Source organism: Pleurodeles waltl, chromosome 7, assembly GCF_031143425.1.
Source record: "Pleurodeles waltl isolate 20211129_DDA chromosome 7, aPleWal1.hap1.20221129, whole genome shotgun sequence".
NCBI classification, from domain to species: domain Eukaryota; kingdom Metazoa; phylum Chordata; class Amphibia; order Caudata; family Salamandridae; genus Pleurodeles; species Pleurodeles waltl.
Window position 1 is genome coordinate 582,393,997 of NC_090446.1, and position 23,848 is coordinate 582,417,844.

Genomic DNA, 23,848 nt, shown 5'->3' on the forward strand with positions numbered 1-23,848 from the left:
GGGCATTACGGCAAGGGTCTTCACCCGGCAAGGATTACGTTTACAGTTTCCAGACGGACTAAGACAAATACCAGGTCAGTATCTTACCCTAACTTTGATTCTTATCCTAAGCTGTGTGTTGTAAAATGTCTTAAAAAGTATGAGGAAATGATGGAGGAGATCAGGCCTCCGGGGGGAGAGACAGTTGCTGATCACTACTGAGAAACCACACAGAGCAGTCGCTTCTCCAACTATTGCTTCCATCATATTCTATGATGGAAGCAGGCATAGATATCCATCTTTTTGGTGCTCATTCTACCAGAGGAGCGATGGCCTCTAAGGCCATACCGGCTAGTGGTAGACTAGAGGATATTATGAATGCAGGTGATTGGTCATCAGCATCCACCTTTAGGAAATTCTATTTCAAGCCTATACATGAGGGAACGTCTTTGGTGGTAAGCTTGGAACCTGCATAATCCTCGCCTCCGCTCCTGACGTAGAATGAGAAATTTCCTAGCTGGCATGAAGGAAAGTTTCAATTCTATTAAGGATACGGAGGCAAGTATTATGCCTCCCAATACTTTGACAGTATTCCCTCCCTGAACGCCGGTGAGGGGAGTGTTTATTCAGGACATGCTGATATAAAGGACCTCAATATTTTACAGGGATTAAATGTATTCGACATATTTACCACAATGATTGCTTCCTTATGCTGTTACAGACATGATGCTATTGACTTTCATCTGTTTCTCATGACAATTGCTTTAATTGTAAGCATTGTTTTATGACAAGATTGGGCAACCTATTGCTTTCAGAAGCTTCACCTAGCTTGAAACCACAGCATTGACATTGTCCTTATGTTTTAGGAGGCGATTAGAAAATGGATTGATGTTGCTTGAACGTAACTTCCTACAGTGAAGAAGAGGAAGGACTGAACCAGTAAGATATTTATATGGACATTCGGATAGTGTTATGATTGGGTTATGGTTTCCATGACTACGCTCATGGCATCATAGGATCTGAGGTATCTGTGGTGTTTTTTTGTTTGAACTTGCTGTAATTAATAAAAGTGAAGAAAGGGCTGCATAATCCTCACCTCTGTGCCCGTAATAGAATTGAAACTTTCCTTCACACTAGCTAGGAAATTTCTCATTTTTTAGTATATTACAACAATCGAAAGACAGCGAATGCGCGCAGCCCATGCTCAACCTAAAATAAGAAGCTACCCTTAAAGACTGCTTACCTAGCTTCTTAATATGTTTGCGATTTTAGTTTTTTTCAAGAGGGTAAAAGACCGCATTACGCTGTTTTCCTAATATGGACATTATAGAAATACCCGCTACACTGAATTTTTTAAAAAAAATCCATAAAACTGATAAGACACGGTCACTCGTTCCGGACACAAGCACGCAGGTCGTTCACTTTAACGGGTACGCCACGGATGATTTAAGTGTACTTTATAGATCGTTCGGTATGCCGGAAGTGGTAGTTCACTAACTACAAAGTGCCATTGAATTCAACAGCAACACAACTGAGCGGACTTTAATTCCCAGCAGCCCACTCAACTGGCATAATAAGGCGAGCGACGCAGACACTGAAGAGGGAGGGGGCTGAAAGATGGCGTCGCGGGAAGCGGGAGGGGAATCATTGGCGGCCAGCCTGGCCGGGTTGGCGGGGCCCGATCCCACGGCTCAGGCGCGAGCTCTCTATGCTGTCCGAACGCGCCACATCAAAGAACCGGGCGGCATCGAACAATTCCGTACGCGCGGTGGTCTAAAGCACGTGCTGAATCTTCTACAGAACCCCCGCGCGCGGCGGTCCATGGACTTGGCGCTCAGTATCCTAGCGAATTGCTGTACAGAGAGGGGGAGTCGCAAACAGGTAGGCTAGAATACGGCGCTCGGGGTGTGTGCAAGAGTGAGGGTGCGATGAGTTTTCGTCATTTACTGTATTCTTTTCTGATTTGGAGTTGTGTGACCTCTTCTGTTCCCTTTCTTTCCTTCTGTAGGTCCGGCAACTCGGAGGAATCCCCCCTCTCGGTGAGTATACAGTTGGTTCTTCCTACTTTGCCACATGTACACTTTGGCGTAGCTGTACGTGTTGACGTCAATACGCTGCCACCCACTGTTTGTCGTGTGACGTGATGTGCTGCCATCTTTAATTGGTAACGTTGCATCCCGAGTTTACAGATGACTCGGGATTTGTGTTGTGCTACCATTTTGGATCAGGAATGGCTTTCTAGCCACAAAAAGGACTTCAGGAATCGTAGACTTTTTATATTGGCATAACGTGACGATGATGGGCGTGTGCCCAATGCCTTTAACTGCAGTTAGTCAGTGATGTGATAGCTGACACCTGTCGGGCTGACGGTCACACAACTGCCAGACTTATCAATACGTGTTAGATCGGTCTGCTGTACCTCTGTTGTTTAAGCCAGCAGCGCGCTACATTTAAGACGTTTAATTTTGCTTTTAGTCTAGCCTTCATACTGACAGCTGTTCATGGCAGGCCTGACTGGAATGTTAATTATGCTGATGCTTGCAGGCATTATTTAAGGAGATAGCTTTTTTTTTTTAGATTTTAAAATAATAAAAACGATACTATCTCGGGGGACCTCTAAGCGACTATGGTGGCATTGCTGGTGGTACTCGCACATATGATATTCAGATCTATGGAAATGGGACTCCTGACCCGGAGGACGTGAAAAATAAATCACATATGAGAGATGTATGAGCATAGTGGCATATCGTAACCTCATTGCTATAACTCTACACCAGCACCCATGTTTTCTCAGAACGGTCAGCTAGTCATCGCATCTGTTGCTGAAAGGCATGGGTTTCAAAATGCGTTATAGATTTCAGAGACCTTATGGTACCTCTTTTGGGGATTCAGAGCAATCTTTAGAGATGGGTCTACCCCCTTTTCATCTGCGATTTGCATGCAGGCGTTTCACATTGTAATTTAGGATCTATGCTGTAAAATAACTTCTGGTAAATGCATTCTAGACTTTCAGTTTTACTTTTCAAATTATAATTTAGTCTCAGTTTTTCTATGTTCACGCATAAATCCCTGATCTTGGAGGTTCGATTCTGTGCAGGCCAACAGTTTGAACATCTACAAGGGGGCGAGATAACTTTAAATAACTGCAGATGTGCAATGTGTTTGTACTATAGTCCTAATGTCTTTGTAAAAGTATTTTGGTCTTCATAATTTTAGGCCTGTTTCATGGTGGCCGTTCCGGGGACTCTCAACCCACTTGGTTCTACATCGCAGTTTTGCATAGCACTCTCCTGTTACTCTCTAATCTTTACATGTGCCCGCAACCCAAAGTGATGTCAGACCCCGTGTTTGGCATTTTTAGTGCTAAAGCCCGTCAGGCGCCTTAGTGTGAGAAAACATTTATTTCTAAAATAAATGTTTAAGTATTCACATCAAAACATTTTTTACACAGTGCAAACTAAATGTGCATTATTACTGATAAAACGAACAAACAAAACGAAATACTGAGAGGAGTGTTAAAAATGAAATACTATACAACTTTAAGTCTTATTTATGGTTCTAGGTCACAGCATAGATAATGGTTGGCTGAAGACCAGGTCTTACTGATGGTATTGCACATTGAAATTATGCAGTATTGGCTGCCAACCTTTATGGTATTGGGTACAGTTCTCGATTTTCCTGGTTCAGTGTGCAGTTAGCTTCACTAGGCCAGGCTTTGTCATTTCATTCTGGTACTAGTGTTGAATTTAAAATACGATAAATAGGCAAAAAGGGCCAGAATGCAAAGAAAAGGCCTGGACTCTGTGAAATATTATACATGTAGTTGTGGAAACGTAAGATACCAAATTATCTGACCAACGTGCTATATACTTTTACAGGAGCATGCTTTGATACTGGGATTTCTAGTACAAATTTATGGTTCCAAGGGTTCCTATTATTCTCGTGTGCTAAACAAAATGCCAAGTTACCCTTGGTCATGTGATATGCACACATGATATGTATGATGGGTAGATCTAGATAAGCTGAACGATATGTCATCTTTTTTTGAAGTTTTTAATATATATTACAGTAAAAATGAAACCATGCTAGTATATAGGTGGTGAGAATGTCTAATCAAGGAATTATTATTATATATATATATATATATATATATATATTTTTTTTTTTTTAGTAACCATCTTGAAGTCGATCAGTGTTGACAGCATCCTGAACCGGACAGCCAGAGCCCTAGGAAACCTGGCATTAGAGCCTGAGAGTGCCTGTACCATCCACGATTCTGGTGAGTTTAACACAAGCTTGTCTGTCGCAGAGCCGCTGTTGGTGTTGTGAGAACCTGAACTGATGATGGCGAAGTCGGGAGGGGGGGCGGCGGCGGCAGAATGTTTCCTGTGTGATGGCTGAGGGGATGTGGGCTGATATAAAATGCAGCTGCATCGCACATTCCGATATTTTAGAAGAGATAAGTGGAAGATAAAAAAAAAAAAATGGAAAGTATGCATTTTCTTCCTTTTACTTCTGTTGAAGCAGAGGCAGTTTCAGGGTGGAGGGCAGCCAAAATAGTCATTTTGGGCTTCAGTCAGAAGTCTCCCGCTGAATTTGGGTATTTTCCCATGTATGCAGCATATTGACAGAAAGGGGTCGTCCCATGGCCGTGTTATCAGCAGTTTAGACGACCCAGCAAAGTTTAATCTGCTGGGCTAGTCTGTGTCTTCTGGTGTTGACCGTACTAGGGTGAGGATGCTTGATGAAGGATTGGCTGTAGGAGGAGGTAGAAACCCACCTACATGGGAAGGAGTTCAGTACTAGGAGCGGGGATTCAGGAGCAACAAAGCACGCCAGACTGGGACAGTGCCTGGGAATTGTTTGGGGCCCTGGCAAGCCCATGAAAGGTAAATAGCAGAGGGAGGGAATGATGCCTCTGGTTTGAATGCTGGGCTAGGGTCAAGCGTGGCTGCCAGTGGCGAAGAGTTGATGAAGAATAGTTTGCTGGGATTGTCCTGTGTTTTATTATTAAGCAGTGCCTTCTCTGGTATCTTCATAGGGGCTCTCCCACATCTTGTGGATGTACTGAAGAACAGCCAGGACGGAGAGTGTCTGCAGAGTGTTATCCGGGCCTTGCGTAATCTGGCCGACACCCCTAGCCACCGTTTATCTATCGCTCAGCATGGTGCCATCCCACCCATAGTGGAGCGGCTATCTTCCCCTGACGAGACCCTGGTGGCAGCAAGTGTTCGTGCTCTCTCCGACTTTACTAAAGGCTGCAGCCTGGACTGCGCTGAGCAACTCTCCCTAAGTGATGGTGTGGCCAAGTTGGTTGTCCTTGCTGATCACTTGACAAAGGTTATCCATGAGTGTGCCCTTGTGACTTTGGGCAACCTCTGTGTTCAAGGAGTGATACGACCCACAATAGGCAATGCAGGTGGCATCCGCTGTCTGGTTGAGAAGATGAAGGAGCAGAATTTGGTATCCCTGCCCTACATCCGGGCTCTCTGTCTTTGTTGCCGTGAAGCCATCAACCGTGTGCGAGTGCGTGAGGTGGGTGGCCTGGAGCTGCTGTTGACCTTAGTCAAGGATGAGCGCTACCTGCAGGCACACTCCCGCATTATGGCTGCCTTCCTTAACTACTTCTATGATGAAGTAGCCCTAGAGTATCTGCAGGCTAATGGTCTTGTGCCATTGTTGGTGTCCCGTCTGGAGGCCTTGGCTGAGTCCACCTCCATAGCAGCAGTTGGGGCTGAAGAAGAAGATGAGGAGGACGAACGATATGCAGCCTCGTACGACTTCCCAACTGAATACAATCGAAGACCGGACCCAGAACAGCAGCAGCAGCAAGGAACTGAGTCTTCCAGCTTCCAAAGCCTCAGGTCAGAGCCTGAAATCTGTGTCCCTTGTTTTCCTTCCTTTCTGGGCCTTCCAGCATTGCACATTACATTGCTTTCACCTTTCCTTAGTCTGCCCACCTCTCTTCTCAGCCTTGCTTTAAGACATAGCTATCTTTACCTCTCCCTAAAATGCTCTTTCCTCCCTCTGAAGCAGCATTTTTTTGCCTTCTAGACACAGCTGTATTTCTCTATTCTTCTTCCCCTCTTCAGATGTAGGAGGACTTGGGGTTGTGTTTTTGGCACACACTGCAAGCAGATCTACCTTTTAGATCACTGGTGTAGATTTGGCTGGTGTTAGGTGATGGTTGAGAGGCTCGAGGCCTGTAATCACCCATATGTGAGGTTTGCACATTGCCAGATGTTCACCAGTATGTTCTAGATACATACAGCTTTTGTGTCTCAGATTAGAAGGAAAACTCCAGCGGTATGGTGGCTGGGGTGAGTAGGGAGTTTGTATGTGTGGTGTTAGGCGTTTTTTGAAGAAAAGTCAAAAACTGTCTCAACATCAAGGCAACTTGGTAATGTTTGGGGCGTAGGCAACCTAAAAGGCCTTACCGAGTTTGAGGGGGAAAAAAAAATGGGTGGGGGGGTTAGGAGTTGCCAATGGATAGGACTAGGGATGTCCTCCTATACAACAGGTCAATCAAACGGGACCTTAAGCCAGTCATTGTAGAACCTGCACCTACCATGATGGTGTTCAAAGTTCCTGTTCTCCGATAGTGATAGAGTTCAGGATTGTGCCTGCTGACAGTATGGCTATACACGTGGCAACAACCCATGGAGTCCTTGTTCATTATAAACAAATTAAACCAAATAAGAGTTATCATTGCCGGCATATTGGTATGGATGTTGAGGACAGGGCAATGATTCGAAGCTGTCCATCCCGGTATCTCATCAGTCTTATAGTCCTGTTATGTAGAAGACTGTGCTGGCTCAGTACTATGCAGCTATCACACACTCCCTCTTCAATTCTACCATTAACACATGTATATTTATCTTTTATCAAACACATAGGAGTCGTGGGTGACCAAAAAAACATTAAAACTGCACTGACAAGCATTTGTATTTTATTCCTGGCGCTGGATCCCGTGATTATAATCTATTTATTTAATCTGTTTACTAACGACCCCCCTTCGTATCGAACAGGGTGGCATGTTTTAATGGCTTCTAGTAAATCATCTGACAGTTTCACCAGGACAAGGGCTTGCTGACAGCGTGCAGGAGCCCACTCAGTATTCGAAGTCATAAGTCAGGACGGTGATCCCAGCGCGAGATGGTCCTCATTGCCCCCTTTCTTCTTTGTTAATTACGCACGAGCCCGGAGACCTGTCTGGACAGTCCTTTTGGTTTCCAGTAGTTCTTCCTTCACCATCTCAATGTTTGCAGTAGATGACTGGTTGTTTGACTGCGTGGCCCTTACTTGCTTTGTTGGGTGGGTTAAGTAGTTTAAAGTGCATCAGGGACTTTTCTCCAAATATTGTTCACCCAACTTGCACGTGTTGTGATATCAAGATATGCCACAAATGGTATTTGTCAATAACATTTCGCATGCCGGTTGATTGTCAAGTCCTAAATGCACTCATTGTGAATGACTAAATCTATTCATCTTCCTCAGTTGCGGTTTATTTGCAAAGAGCGGCATAGGAGGTCCATTGTGATTGGAAATATGACACTGTCTAACTTTTTTTAACTGATCTTGTCGGTAGGTGGGAGACAACAGGGCTACCCAGTTGGTGTGATGACTCCTTAATCACTTCTGGGCAAACCTTTTGTCCCCCTGAATCTTGCCTAGTCTACAATGCCATAGTCATTTTGGAGGGGGAGGGAGCCTTCGAAGTTTCCTTTTTCAGTTTTTCTTAACTTTAATCACCCTGTTGTCATCACACATGACTTTCATGTACACAGATACAAGGTTGGTCACGCTGTTTGGTAGGTTTCTCGGACGAACTTAAGATTGCAAACCATGTACTCTGTATTATGTTCTCATGCAGTTAAATGGCAAGAAAACACCATCTTCATTTTCTCCTCTTCACTTAGTTCCACCCTTTTTGATACATCTCCATTACTTTAGAGTTTGTTTTTATCTGTTTCTGACTTAGTCCTTCGTTGCACCCTCCTTTTTCCTCCGTTCCAGGCTCTGTATGTACAGTTGAGGATCTGTACGAAAACTTTTAATTCTGCCCCGTTTTCTCTGTGCCTCCTTCCACTTACTGCTGCCCTCCTAGCACCTTTTATCTTGTTCTTTTTCTTCTCTCTGCACGTCCGAATGCCACTCTACCTTTTTCACCTTAGCGGTCTTCCTTCCTCACTCTTTTCTTATTGCTACTCTTCTCTTGTAACCTGTGTGCCCTGCGCCTCCCACTACTGCTAATTTTCCTAAATCTGTGTGTCTGAATGCATGACTTGACTTTTCCTTTCATTGCCTCCCTTGCCCGTGCCTTCCCTAAGGACAGGTTTCCATTATTTTTGCACTTCTGTCTGACTGGTACTGCTCCGTGCCTTCTTTTATGATTGCATCCTCCCTGACCCATCCTTCTAGACTCTGCTGTTTTTGTCTTCACCTCTTCCAGGTCTTGGCTGTTGTCGGAAGGATACATTGCCAGTCCAGGAGACCTTTCTCCCCAGTGGTCACCAGATAATGGAAATCCTGAGCTGGATCCCCAGTACCTGGAGGGCTTGGTCAGCCCCACACTGGGCCTCCGGGATGATGCTACCAGCACCATCGAAGAACTTCTGACACAGGCTCACCCTGACGCTATCCTGACAGATGAGACCAATTGTCCCATTGCAGCCCAGACCCCTGTAGATGTGACTGGTCGGGAACTGGAAACTGCAAATCTATTATCCTCTTCAGCTGCGACTCTGGAATCCCTACTGAGCAGTCCAGCAGCTGATGTCCCTAGACAGCTGTTGGTAAGTGAGCATACCGGGAACCGCGACCCAGACTCTAAGATGTCATCTAACTTTTGCCGAAGGAGGCGCTCTAAGTCCCGCTCAGTTTTGGGCACTAGTGACTGCTCCCTGAACTTCTCAGAGGCTTCCACGTCCACCCCTCTCCGCGTACGGTGTGAGGACAGACTGGCCCCTGCACCGTATGGTGGTGAGAAGATAGTCACTCCCATACAGGAGATTCTGCAGGCATCTGAAACACTTTCTTCCTCCTTCTATCGACAGGAGGAGACCTGGGGTCCTGAGGCCCCTCTTTTGTTGCTTCTGTCCAGGTTCTCACAGGTCGTGGACCCCAGTAGTACTCTGGTGACTGATTCCACTCTGAGGGGCCTCCTGTCCTATGTGGCCAGGTCAGTGTATCCAAGCCCCCGCTGCCTTCGCCTACTCAACCGTCTCACCTGCAACCCCAACTGCCTGGAAGCCTTCATCCGCACCTCTGGGGTGGCCCTGATCCGTGCTCAACTGATCCTTGGGCTGTCACTTGAAGATATTACTACTTCTTTGGGTGGCCCCCCTGGAGAGGAGACTGGGGACCCAATGCAGGAGAGCAGTCATCAACCTCAGGAACGCTGGTGTGATGCAAGAATGAAGGAACTGGGTGAGTGAAAATGACTGGGGTTAAATGGTGATCAAAACTAATCCAGCTACGGCTGGGCGTCACCTATAAAAGCAGTGAGATTTACATGTCCTTTTGTATGGGCTGGAAGTGACTCGTCCAGACCACCAGGGGGGAGTGCTCTAGATCTTGTGCAGTTAAGCCCTGTACCTATTTTTTTATTTTTTATTATTATATGCACCTGTGGAGTTAATTTATAAGTTTTACTATGCATATTCTCAATTGTTTGCTTTGACCTGTGTCGTCTAAACTGGCTTTTTTTTTTTTTTTTTTTTTTTTATTTAAATCCCAATACTACGTTGGCTTATTTCGTTGGTGTATGCATGTGTCCCTTTTATTTCCCCGTGCTTTCTGCACTTCTTTCTGTGTAGGCTGACCTTTGCCCATTGGCTCGTGCCCACTTTATTAGGTCGAGCGCATGCACTGTTGCTTGGCAACAATATATATGACCTCTAAACCATTTGTTGGCATCCATATCTCTGTTTACTGCCTTCTAATTAGGCAGCATTTGCAAGGCGTCACTTACTGCGTGACGTCTGTGTATTTGTTTGGAGCATGGACAAAGTGCAGATTGATTTGATTTAATAAGTCCGTCTGCTTCTCTCGCTGTAAAACGAGGTTCTATTTATTGGTATCTTTTTTTTTTTTTTTTTTTTTTTTTTTTTTAGCATTTCTATGTAGCGCAGACTTTACATAACCGTAAAGTATTGGGCGCATTACATGAACACCAGTTACATCGCACAAATTTGCATTCATCTTTTTATGGCAGGAGATTGTGATTTGCCCAGAATCACAGGATGTTGAGTTGATACCGATTGGTATATAGATATATATTTTTTTTTCTTCAGCTGAAGCCGTCCATTGTTGCACTTGTTGAGCCATTAATACACCACTGTGGTGGGCTTCAGGCAGTGTGTTTTCAGACTGCTGCTGCATTGTATTCTGCTCCACTGTACTCCAGTCCACCCCACTACACAAATTACCCCAATCAACCCCACCCACTATCGCACTCAGCCCCACTTCCCATCCCATTTTACCCCACTTTACTCTGCCCTGCTCCACTCTACCCCAGTCTAGCCTAATTTAGTCTACCCTACTCCATTCTGCTCCTCTCTAATCTACTCCTATCTACCCCACCGCAATCCACCCCACTTTACTGGTCTACCCCACCTGACCCCACTTCACTCTACCCCAATCTCCCCACTCCATTCTGCTACACTCCAGCCTACCCCACTTCAATCTACTCTACCCCAATTACTGCATGCCATTTTAGCCCCGTTCACTCCACTACAATCTATCCCACCCTAATCTACCCCTCTCCAATTCAGCCCACCGCACTACAGTTTACCCTGCTAATACCCCACTTTATTGCACCCCAATCTACCCCCTAATCTACTTAATTCCACTCTTCCCTTACCCAGTCTACCCCACTCCACCCCAGTCTATTCCACTCTACCTCCATCAGCCCCACTGTATTCCAGTCAACCCCACTCCTCCACTACATTCTACCCCATTCAACCCGAATCCAGTCTATACCCGAATCCAATCTACCTCACTCTGCTGAAGAGCAGCCACACTGGTGTACCACATAGCTAGATACCTCCAGATCCAATAGCTTGAACATAGTTGAGACCTGTTGGCTTTTCAAATGCTTGTTTTCCCCCTAGTGTCTGCCAATTTTTATTTTTTTATTTTTTTTGGGCTCGATTCAGTGACTACAATGATCTCGCTGCCTGTCGGTTCCATCAATGGTCTCTGCTTGCTTTTCTCTTTGCTTGTAGTCTACCTTTGGCTTGTTTTCTCATTTGCCCGTGGTCTATAAATCTACTCGCTCAGACCTCCTTCATTTCTGTTCTGCCACTCCACTTGCCTTGGGTCTTCATTCTGTTTGCCATCTTTGCTCCAGAGGTCTCTACGTTCTCAGATTTACTTCTTTGGTCTCATTGTTGCCCCTCTGCCTTTTTGTCAAGGATTCTGATCTCTTTACTTAAGCTTCTCGCCTTTACTTTTGGTCTAGCTCTTTCCTTTGGCCCGCTCATCCTTTTGTTCAGGTCTCTGTTGTCTTTGCCCTGTCTTTTGCCTATAGTGTGTCCTGCTTTTCTGTCTATTTGTCTTTCCTCGTTCTGATGCCTGTTTTAGGGTTGTGGCCTATTGCTTTTGGTTGTTCTTTCAGCATATTATTACTTGATATTTTGCTTGCATTGTCATCTGTCCTTTGCATCTGTTGTCTACCGTACTTGTTCTGTTCCTTAACTGTTTTACGTCACAATCATCATTACCTTTTATTCTTTGCCTAGGATGTCCTTTCTGCCTTTGTCTCTAACCTCTCTCTTCTTGCTCTTGCCTTTACGTGTGACCTCCTCTTTAGCCACTATCCATTTCTCGATTTGTTTTGCTCTGTTGACTTTTCCCTTGGGTGAGTTCTATTTTCTGTAGTCTCTGGCTGTTTGCCTTTTTCCAAAGAGTCTGCCATTTGCCCCGCTTGCTGCTTTTGCTGACTTTGCACTATGATTTTCCTTTGTCTGTGGTCTTTTCCCTACTTTCTTGTCACCCTGTGATCTTTTGGTTGAGAAAGCAGTGTAGAAATCCTTTGCCCATGCTGGTCTTTGCCGGTTGTCTTTTCACCTGCACATTTCTGGTGTCTGCCTTGTCATCTGTCTTGTGCTTGTGCTTTCAGAACTTTCCTTTGCGTCCTTCAGTGGCCTTTACTTGCTCATAATCGTGCCTGCTTCCTCTTGCCTTTTTTGACTTTGCCATATCCTCTTTTGCAGGTGAGACTCTAATACGTAATCTGAGTGTGCAGGCAGAGTCTCCTTACGGTGTTGGAACTCTGACACATCTCATCCTGTCTGGATCTGAGGTGGACAAGGCTGCCTGTGCCATGGCTCTACCGCTGATCTGCAGGTTTGTCATAGTGCTTTCGATGGGGCTCAGCAGTGAGGTTTAAAGGTTGTTACGATCCAGATTGTGTGTGTGCGCCAGGATGAGTGGTCGGGCGGTATTGTATGACTAGTTTGTGCGATTTGGTTGATTATTTAACACGAGTTTGTGTAGAGAAGTGAGAGTTGAGTTAACTGTCAGAGACGGGACGTCCTTTCTTTGGGTTGCAGTGGCCTGAACCTAGTCTGTTTGGAAGCAGCATACAGAGCCTGGTTCTTCAGTTTGCACTTGATTCCTGTAAGTCCTAAGACTCCCAACAGTGTGCACACTCATTCTTGTGTAGTTGAATGAGGGAAATCTTAATGTGCACAGGAGGGTACCGCTGTGAACTGCTGCGCTGCATAAGTTGTAGACTCCTATAAAGGCTTTTACACTCTCCGCCAAGGAATTGCTACTTAAGAGAATAAAAAATGTTTTTAAGATGAAATATTCTAGTTGCTTTAAGTTTTGAGTGAGCTATGTTTTGGAGTTTAACAGAAAAATATCTTTACTTGCAGTTTTACTTGAAATGCTCAGATCTTTGTATTTGGATGCATGCTCAATGCCAATAACATTCTGTGGCAGATCAATGACTGTAGATCTATCTGTCCTTGAATTCTCAGTAAGTTCCACTGGAAGCTGTTCCCCATACCTCAAAAGTATTGTTTTTCTGATTCCCTATTCTTTAGGACGAGGTAGCGAAAGGACCCTGTACTAGAATAGAGAGCTTTTATTGGCTAGTTTAAACACACTCCCAATTCCTCCGTAGGTGGCATAAGCGTTTGCTCTTATGGTTTCTCTTTAATAGTATCACCACTTTCGGGAGCTGGAGCAATTCTTTGACCTTCCTTTACCCAGCCATGCCCCCCCCCCCCCTATATGCAGACGGTTTCTCCGGTTAGCCCTGCACTGTTTGCTTGTACTTGCACATCCTTTGCTCCTCTTCTACTGATAAGGGAGGGTTGGGCGGGGGGAGGGAGGGGTGCTTCACCTTCACAAAGAAGCCCACTACTTCAGCACCCCCTGTGTCAGCTTCCCACTGACGTCCCTTACTAGAGGGACAAATGTGCTTATAGGTGTGACTGGCCTAAAGCCGTGTCCTGCCTTGATTTTTCAGGTTCTAATGTAGCCTTTTTTGTTTGTGTTCCTTTACATGTTTTTGCATGATACATTTACCACTCATGTGAACCTTTGACGCTGATCAGTGCAATGACGACAACTGTTGTTTAGAAGTTTCGAGATTGCCCTTTGAAGTTGCCTGCAAGGAGACTGATCTTCTGTCTCTGACTCTGTTGTGGGCTTCCCAGTTGAAGTGCTCCACAAGAGGGGATGGGAAGGTGTAACAGGCTTGTGAGGCAATCCTCCAAACTTTTGAGTGACTGCTGTGACCTGGTGTCTGCGACTTGTTCTCTAGAGTGCTTTTCTTTTGTCCTCCACTCTGCGTATTGTGGGGATTTCCAAAGTTGGTGGTGGAGGGAGAAAGAATGTGGTGGGCTGACTTGCCGTGTGTGTTCCTCTCCTGCTCTGACCCCTCTGGCCATCTTGCCACTAAGAGTACTGCTTCCCTGGTGTCTTCTTTGCTCTTATGAGGAAAGTTAAAGGTCATCGAAAAGAGAATGTGGATTTCTGCCGCTGACAACCATTCCCTTCTCTGCTTACCTGCTCTTCCTCTCGGGCTACGCAGCAGACGGAGACCGGGAAACGCGAGAGAAAGATGGGGTCACCGCAGTTGTATCTGAGGCAAAGTACACATACTTCACATATCGGATGGTAATCCACTCTTTGTGGCGGTGCAGGCCATCCTGATTGTTGTTCATGTGGCCCACTTTCTCACAACTTTTCTTAGGCCTCTTCCCCAGCTATCTTGGACCTGTTCGCATGCCCTAGGCTGTGTATTGGGCTATCGGGGTACCTGTTAAAGTGGTCAGTGCACGAAGGGGGAAGGCCCCTCACGTGGCAGGCAATCTGTGCGGCGGCAGTAGCAGCATGTCATGTCAGCAAGTGCTTAAACGCTCTGGCTCTGCTGCTGGCTGAACTACTGGTTCTATGCTCAACAGGTTGGTGGTGAAAATTCAGGCTTCTGGCGTATCTCTGCCTTTGCCCACCACAGAATCTACAGCGGAGGTCCCACTTGCCCACTGAAGAGGCTATGCTGTTTTCAGTCTTCTCGCCTTTGCAGCTGCCCTCTGCTGTTTCCCCCGCTTAAAAAAAGCATTACTGCCTATTTTTATATTCAGGAAGTGAAAGAGTTTATATGTTGAACATGAGAAGAATGAAAACTGAGTTCTAAAAAAGCTTAACTAAAGGGCATCCTAGCTAGATGACCAGTGGCATAGAATATATGGTAGGCATAAAAAAAATGTTCTGAGATCTTGTGGAAGGTGGCATGCTTTGCTAAGACTACACCTCATGATGGAAAATCCATTCCAGAGCTGAGGTGCGAGCACTGTCGAGTGGTTGCACATGCAAGAGTGCTTTCAAAGTAGCTGCCATCAGGAGAAACATGCTCTTTTGAAAGAAGAAAGGGCTGGCATTGAATTGCACCAGTATCGTACCCAAAAATATCTGTTGGGCTACAATGGACTAGGCAGATGGTTTATAAATGTAACTCTACTTAATAACCCTATAATAGCTCTAATAGGTACCCTGGTACTTTTTCTTTTTTGTCTGTTGGAGCAAAATATTTTTCTTGGGAGCAGAACTGAAAAAAAAGAGTGAGTTGCCCGAGGTGGCCCGATTGATCATGAAGACTTGTGAAAACATTATGGCCATATTTTTTGCAGTTGTTGGGGTGGGTCTCACCTCAAAACCTAGGCCAGGCTTAGGAGTGTCCTACTTGCTTGCCATCAGGAAAGAAAGGTTTCTGTTTGACTTATCACAACTAAATTGAGCCTCGAATGGCACTGAGTGATAGCAAATGGTGGTGAGGGTATTCTGATCACTAAGGCTCAGTTTGCAGATTTATGTAATCTACAAAATATGAAAATCCATGGCTAAGAGGATATAAGGATGACTTACTAGAGATGTCGAATAGTGAGGGTGGGAAGGTAGAGCATTGGGGTGCCCTGCAGGAAAGAGGCTCTGATGGCAAGTGAAAAGGCTGGACTGCAGAAGATTCTGAGAGAAAAGAACCGAAGCTGGCAAGGAACCGGTCACTGATCCAAACAAAGGGGTGCCGCTTTCAAGGAGATGATGGTGGACCTTGATGAATACTGTTAATTGGTCTCATAAAACCAATTGTGCACAAACAATAAGAATAGCATAATCTGCAGAGTATTGTATGTGGCCTGTTTTGAATACCTCTATATGGCTGAACCTAGGTTGCTGGAAGGCAAAGTAGTAGACTCCATTAGACCAATGAGCCAGGCACAATCTTCCTTTTCCATAAGAGTTGCACTTATTAGTAGCAGAACAGCTAATGGTTAAGTGGCTGTTCAGGATCCACATTACTACTTCTTGAGCAAAGGCCCTACTGCTGTTTCAATGCCAATGGAACTATTCCAGGATTAAAGAAGGAGTTGTGAGATGGGATAGAATTGAGAAGACTGGTGGTGTGTATTTCACCCAGGGGTGCTATGCTTCCAGAGGGAGGTCCGTTGAAACCTTAGTAAAATTCAAGTTTGGCCAAATGACAGAAGATCTGTCCAAATAGTATAGATTTGGCAGAAGCTATAGTAAAGGCAAGCTGACACTATGTATTGGGTACAGGGGCAGTAGGTGTGAAAAGGGTTAACCTCCAAGCAGTGCAGCCTCAGATGGTCAGTGGTGCCTTTTCATTTTCAGAATAAATATGATCTTTTAATCAATGCAGATGAGCCAGGAAATTATAATGGGCGATTTATCAGTTACCTTCCAGAAAATGTTGTTGTTCCGTACCCTATTCTCACAGCCACGTATATGAAATATAACAGCTACCACGTGTAGAGCAATCTAACCGTTTCTAGAAGGGCTTGATTCTTGCATTGTCTGGCTGCTATTGACGACATTGGAACTCCTTAGAAGTGCTTTTAGGATTGAAAATATTCAGTCCTTTTGTTTGCGGAACCTCACAGGTTTTACATAATAATCAAGGTTCTCAATTTGAACTGTTCTTTCAAGTAAATCAGAAATCTTTTCCTCCTGATTGATTTGTGTCCTTAAACTTGATTCCTGTCCTCTTCGTATCTTCCACTTGAAAGCAGGTTCTTTAAGACTGTTGTTGTGGTCTGTATCCGAGATTTCTACAAAAAGCAGAAGACCTAGATTAGTTTTATGGAAAAGCAAACTAAAGAACTGTCTGTTTCCTACCAGCATCCCATTTAGTTTGTGTGTTTTATTTTTATTTTTTTATCAACCGTTTTTGAGTTTTTGCCGCAGTAGTATCAAATTGCATACCGTTTTGTTCATACATTATAGTTAGACAAATCAGTGGACAATATTACTGCATTTGACTTTCATGATATCTAGATTATTTATGTAACCTCTGGGTTCTGATCTTGATAATAGTTCCTCCGTAGTCCCTAGAGGTGGGTTTAATTATTTTTATTTGCTTCTGGGGCTACCCTCTAGCTTTTCTATGCAAATTCTTCAGTTTTGCACAGTACTCCATGCCACTAGCCCATTCAGTATTGCTTGGAGACCTCCCCTCCACTGATAGACCATTTCCTTTTAGCAATTAGCATTCTTATAGCCATCAGAAGTCTTGTCCCTTTTTGGCTTCCCCAGTTGTCTATCAGTCAGAGAATTGGGGTCCTTTTGCCTTTCCTGCTGTGTTATTGGCTGAACATATTTAATTTGTTTGCGTTGTTGACCAGACTAGTTAAGCCGGTGATTGTGGTTGACTTGGAACTTTTTGCTGGTTTGTGTGGTCTACTATACATGTTCCCCATATATGTAGTTGAGTCCGCAGCTCATGGGCAACCCTTTGTGGGGAGGGCTGATTTGTGTTTCACTGGGTTGCCTGAGTTGGCTAAGCATGTCCCTCTGCTTTGCATGGGTTAATTGAGCTTGTTCCTCTAATTTGTGTGTTCTCCTTTGGATAGCTTCAGGAGGCAGGCATCTTCTGGTCTCTTTCCTTTGCAGAGGAGACCGGAGGGGTTCTATTTATTTGAATTTCACAAGTACTAGCCTAATTTGGCTGCATTCTCCATTGTTCTTTAATGTCTGCTTTTTTCTTAGGAAGGAGTCTCTGATGCGTAAGCTGCTTCTGGACGGTGGTGGTCTCGCTCTGATCCTAGACAAGTTGGTGACTAGCTCCGATCCATTCTTCATCTTCACTGCTGCTGACTTCCTTGTTACCCTTGTGGCCACTTTTTCACCAGTTTATGCACCACTAGAGAGGAAACAACTCCACCCTGTCTTACTGTTGCCCAGACCAACTGTAAAACGAGCTCGACTGGAGTACGATAGCTCAGACTCAACTTCGCTTATGGCCTGTCCATATCAGCGTCTGGTGGAGGCCGGCCAGACAGACCTGCAGTTCCGTCTGGACTGTGGGGGAATGGTAGGGGCTGTGCGTCAGCAACTACTGTCTGGTTCGGATGTCTTTCAGGCAATGCTTGGAGGGGAGTATCTAGAATCTCGCCAGGACACCGTACCCATTTGTGGAATATCCTTACCTGTTTTTTGTGTCCTGATGCACTTTCTTCATGGCTGCCAGGAAGGAGAACCCTGCCTTGTTCTGGAGGGGGTGCGGCAGGCATTGCCTGAACAAGGTTTCGAGAGCTCTGTGCTGGGTGGTGCCCTCTCAGCAGCTGGCCAGTACTTGCTGCCAGAATTGCAGTCACTCCTTGAGGACTTTGTTTGTGAACTCTTGCAGCTGAGGAGCCTGCCATCTGTGTACTGTTTTTGCGAGCACTATCAGAACCAGCGCCTTCAGCACCGCTGCCTGCGTTTCCTGTTTCACAGCAGTCACCAATCTTTGGCTAGGGGGCGCTGCCTCTCCCGGTTGGTGCAGGCCACCTCAGACCAGAGGGTCCTCCTCGAAAGACTACAGGCAGCAGTGCTGGGAGTCCTCTGAGGGCAGTGAAGGGAATGGAAAAGCTAGAAAGGGGATTTATTAAGTATAGTAGAACCTGCTTCAATGTGAAGCTTTAAAACGACAGCCTCTGATCTAGTTAATGGTGTTGACTTCTGCAGCTGACCCTGGGCTTCAGTTAGGCCACTGCAGCTGAGCCGAGTGGCAGACCAGTGTAGCTGTCCTGCAGGACCAGGGCAATGTAGCACAGCCTAAGGAGTTGTGGATTGAGCAGCAGCTGAGCCAATGCTGCACAACGGGCTTCTTTGTTTAACTGAGCTGTGTCTTGTGCTGATGACTCTGGACAGTGTGAGCTGCTGCGGGTGAGTCTAGGTTGTAGGACCGTAATCATCCACTGTAATCCCCTCACAAAGATATTAGGGGAAACAGGTGTTCTGTCTGAGTGACCAAACTCCAGATGGATTGAGTCTCCAAAGTTTCATTTGCTAGGCTTCTGTGAACTGGCTTTTAAAATGTTCCTGGCTTGGTATAAAGGCGTGCTTGTATGAGAAGGTGGAAGGAGGATGCTTGATTGTTGCAGCTTGTTAAATTCAAGATTACACCGAATCTGAGTGTATAGGATGTGTGACAGAAATAATTGTATCATTTGAAATTTGCCCCCTGTTCGCAATCATTTGTGTTCTACTTTTATATTCATAAGGTACTGCTTGGGGGTAAAAATATTTATTTGGGGTGACTTTTGTCCACTCCTATGTAATAAATGACAAGTTAATTTAGAAATTGAATTTTCTGTGAAAATTCTGGTTTAATGTAGACTATACTGTAGAAGTTGATGGGGATGGTTGTTTCTGGGGCTTTTAGACATGGAATGTGAGATCTTGCAAGCCTACGTTGGTGAGGCTGTGGTGTATGCATGTGAGCTTGCACCAGTGTCTTGCAAATTTGAGCATTTGTTTTCTGTTCTGTAGCAGTTTCTGTTCAGATTTCAGACGTTCATGATGTACAAGTTTGCTTGAGAATCACTATAAAGTTATATAAGCCCAAAACGTGTGTGTTTGGTTTTTTTTGGGGTGGGTTGGGGCGGGGGCAAGCAAATGTGAATCCTAAATGATAACTCAATTAACTTTAACCTCTGCCCCATTCGTTTATTTGATATGTGCAGCAGCCCTTTAGCTTGGTCTGAAACGCCCAGCTGTCCTTTCCTCCAGTCCAGTGTTTTAAACGAATCCCACCTTTATCCACTAAATGGCCTGCCTAGATTTTTGGAAGAGCTTGAAAGCCAACCTTCCTTGTGAATTTTTTTTGGGATTCAGAATTTCCTCAATACAAAGGACTGTTGTGGCTCCCTTGCACGTTTATATATATTCAGTAGTTAAAGGTGCACCCTTACTTCGATCCTAGGAGTTTCAATAGATATATATTTTTTTAATTTTTATTTTTTTAAACCCACTGTCCATGTTTTACAGTCGGTTGAGTTTTCTTGCAACCTCTCGCTTTAGACTAAAGTACCCTGTTTAGCAAGAATCTATCTGTCCCAGTCCTAAAAGAAAATCTGATGCTGTAGTACTTTAACTCCCTCATTCTCTAGTATCAAAATTTGTATTTGGTTTCTGCTACTTATTTTTAAGCCTTTTACCTACTTTCAGCTCTAGCATATTGCATACAATACGATATACATAAAGTATGCTTTGATTCAGCCTCTTGCTCATGTTTGGATTTCTTGTCTGTTCCATTTCCCGTCCACCTTATTTGATGGCTTTCCTCCTTGTTCATGTTTGTTCGTCTTTTAAGACATTTTTCTTTGTCATGTTTCTATTTGGATGACGTGTAGCCTTCAAATGCTGGTATGGGAGGCAACTTTATGTTGCTTTCAGCTGCATGGGAGTGCGTCATTTTACTCTTTCTTCGATGTCTCAAACCACTTTGCACTGTCAGCAAAATCTTTTGTAAGTAACAAAAAAAGCTTAAAATCGGGCTAGAGCTTGCTCATTACTTAACATTGGTTGGCTTCAACGTCACACTTGTTTTCTTATTTTTTTTATTACTCAGCACCTCCTACGGCTTTATAGTCGGCAGTCTATTTCCCCCTCTACCTGCTGTCTGTCATTTTGCTTGCTTCTTTACTTCCTCCCTCCTTCCACTGTCTGTACGCTTGCCCCAAGTACCCTACACCTCACCTTGTGTTGCTTGTTCCTCCGCCTTCTCCAAATGTCCATTGTTGCTGCTCCCTCCTTCCTCCCGTGCTTCTCCCACTTGTTGCTTGCCACCCTGCCCTCCTGCTGACTCTTTTGTTGCTGCTCCACACCCACAACTCTTCCTGCTACCTCCAGTCGGCCACAGAAAAAAACAAAAAAAACAAATAGCATTAGCATACGTGAGAGCTACTTGGTTTTGTCAGTAATTTTTTTAATTTTTTTATTTTTAGACCTATTGTACAGCAGCATGAATTGCTTAAAAAAAAAAAAAGGCTATGAGGCTGTCAATGGCAGCCAAGCCATACCACTTTTTTCTCTTTAAGCTATGTTGCACAGCACCCTGTGCTGCTGTTCAACATGCCTAACAAACCATTGAGCCAATAGATCTTCTGCAGGTGAAATCTATTAGCTTTACCAATTATTTATGTGTATTCTTTTTTTTTTTTTTGGTGCTAGGGCTCAGCTAACTGGCAGCTCTATATTACGCATATGCTGCCTGAAATCTTTCACCCCGACCCCAGCTCCCCCTTACCCTTAACCCTGCCACGCCTGCTCCTTTTTTTTCATACACTTAGTAAGTGGTCATCAGCTGCACACTTCTACCTGGCTGCTCGCTATTGGACATTTGTTTCTCGTCCCCTGTTCTCTGCCATCAGCTACTGCTCTTCATTCTTTGTACATTTTTCTATTTTTTGTGTGTGTTTATTTTACTCTTCTCAGCTGGCTGTTCTCCATACTGGAAGGGTGCTATTTTGTTTAAATAAAAAAAAATAATAATAAAAAAAAAAAAAAGATGGGCACTACACTCTGTCATCCTTTGCTGAATTTCTTTCTTTTGTTTTGAGGAAAATTCATTTTAAGATGGGCACTTATCTAACGTGCGTAAGCATGGTGGGCATCTTAGAATATATATATATATATATATATATATATATATATATATATATTTTTTTTTTTTTTTTTGCTTACTGAACAGCATTTACAATGTCAGTAGGTGTTACTTTTTGACCTGTTGGCTTTGCTAGTGCTTTTTGCTGATGCTGTGCAGCATCAATGGAAACTAAACTAATGTATCATAAAGGGAGAAGCACTCAGTCCTTAGGTGAATTTAAACCAGAAGGATTTTTAAGGGCTTTCAGTATCCCATTTGGAAGCCCAAAAGTCCAGAGTTGCGCTACTTCACAATGCGTAAATAGATGATATCATGAGGCAGATGTATTCAAAATGTTTATTCCTTTTTTCTTCCTTGACAGTTAATGATTAATAAAAGATACACAGCCTATGTGTTTCGTCCCAGCACCACTTGGATTCTTCAGGGTTGTTTTTAAAAAAAAAAAAAAAAAAAAAAAAAACATATAAGACCAGACATAAGGCACATACAAAACAATTACCAAGTACAAATTATAAATATAAAGTGCAATTGACAAAGAGGTCAAAGCACTATAATAAAATAACTGAGAAAAAATAATTTACAAATATTTGCTACTAAAGGTTTGAGGAAAAACTCAAGCCTAATGATTCTAGCATACATATCTCCAATTTAGTAATTCTTGTGCATATGTTTAAATTGGAAGTTACTACATGACACAATTTGTAGAAAATATATTAAATGGTAAGTCAAAACTTCCATCCATAATTAAGAAAGAACATAACACAAATAACATGTCTTACTTCCTGCATGACAGTCGGTAACTCTGAAGAAGATACACTCCCATTTAATCATCCCTCAATTAAAGACAACATATGACAAAGGAAACATTCCTACATATAATCATCCTTTTATGCAATAGTAGACATCCTCGAAGTAGGATTTTTATTTATGGTGTTGTGCTTTTTCATAATTATGGCCGTTTTTTAATCAAGTGGGCTTGGCATTTCTTGTGCTTACCACATGTCTTTAGGCACACATGGCTGGATTTCAACAACACATTTGAAAACCAGTCAGCTCCTTGATTATTCATTTGCACTACTTCACCGGACACCTACAGTTGACCGACACCAACACTTGAAGTCCTGAATGAGTAGGGCATCTCCAAACGCCTTGGGTCCTACGTGTCCTCCCTGGACCTTTTGATACAGGAGAATGCAGATCAGAAGGCGGTGCTGGAACGGACAGTCTTCCAACATTGCTCATTGTACAAAACTAAATATCTTCGGTCAGAAACCATTGACATCTGCAACATGTGCCCCTCTCATGACCGTAATGATTCCTCCTGTTAGTTCTGTCTTGTATTCCGTTCAAAGAAGATTATAAGATAAGAAAGGGAAAGGTGGTGGGTACACTGTAGAATGCACCAAAAGGCTTTCTTCAAAACTCTCTGGAGAACAGGTGCCACACAGCTGTGATGAAGAGGTCTGCCCATCTTGGCAGGCCAGGTAAGTCATTCAAGAGACTGTTCCCATGATCCATTCAAAGCATAAAGAAGACTGTTGAGCTGACACAGAAGACCAGCGACCCTTAAGCTAAGACCACCCGAGGCTCAGAAGTTCTCTACTTAGCTCAGAGACTAAGGCGACCAACCCATGGGTCACAAAGTCCCAAGCCAAAATAGAGCACCACTCCTCAAGGAGTTGGGCTTCAAGCACGAACACAAGTGACTGTCCCCACTATCTTCAGGCTCTGGTAAGCACTGAGAGAAGGCTTTGAATTCAACGCAAGTTTCTATCCAAGGGCTTGTGATTGTTTCCCCCTCAACACATCCCCTGCCATCGAGCCCTACCCATTTCAAGGACATCTAGTAGCCCCAGTCACAGTCTAAGCAAATGTTGAAGGATTATGGAAACTGATGCCAACCTTCCAGTCAACAGTGAAACTCCCAATGATACCGAAGCTTGTGTCCGTGCCAAAAGCTTTGTCAACAGCTGTTGTCAACTCCCAAAAGGCGCTTGATGCCAATGCCATCATCACTGAGAAGATCTCAGGAAAACCACTCTGCCAAATCCAACAATTTTTTTTTTTTTTTTTTTTTTTCACCAGTCACCTGAGAGTTGCCATGATTTCGTTCGGATCCAGACCGCTCCTAAGACCACATCGACCCATATAATCAGCCCTGAGACCCATTGATGGCCCGTGGAAAGATTATAATGTAACCCCCAACCCCTTTTACTAAACACTGCCTCCAGTGGAAAGCCTCACTTGGACCAATGCACATTGTTAGGAAGGAAGAGGACTTCCTTCTGTAGGTACTGTCCATTCCAAATGATCTGTGCCGTTCTTACCCATGCCTAAGGACCTGCGCAAATCTGCCCATAGAATTTTAAGGGGCCAGTTAAAGCTTGAGTAGGGGCACCTAGAATTTAAAAGAAATGCCAACTCCCTCAGAGACCTTAATAACTTAAAAATTCAGGTGTT

The 23,848-nt window shown here is 44.1% G+C and overlaps 1 protein-coding gene across 1 annotated transcript; it reads left to right on the plus strand.

The window, feature by feature from the left end:
• Positions 1–1,562: 1,562 nt before the first annotated feature.
• On the plus strand, positions 1,563–19,344 carry ARMC5 (armadillo repeat containing 5). The gene is made up of 7 exons (XM_069244422.1): positions 1,563–1,860; positions 1,988–2,018; positions 4,151–4,258; positions 5,021–5,843; positions 8,432–9,408; positions 12,198–12,330; positions 17,503–19,344. The coding sequence occupies exons 1-7, from the start codon at positions 1,597–1,599 to the stop codon at positions 18,341–18,343; spliced, it is 3,177 nt and encodes a 1,058-aa protein (XP_069100523.1). The 5' UTR covers positions 1,563–1,596; the 3' UTR covers positions 18,344–19,344.
• The last annotated feature ends 4,504 nt before the right edge of the window (positions 19,345–23,848 follow it).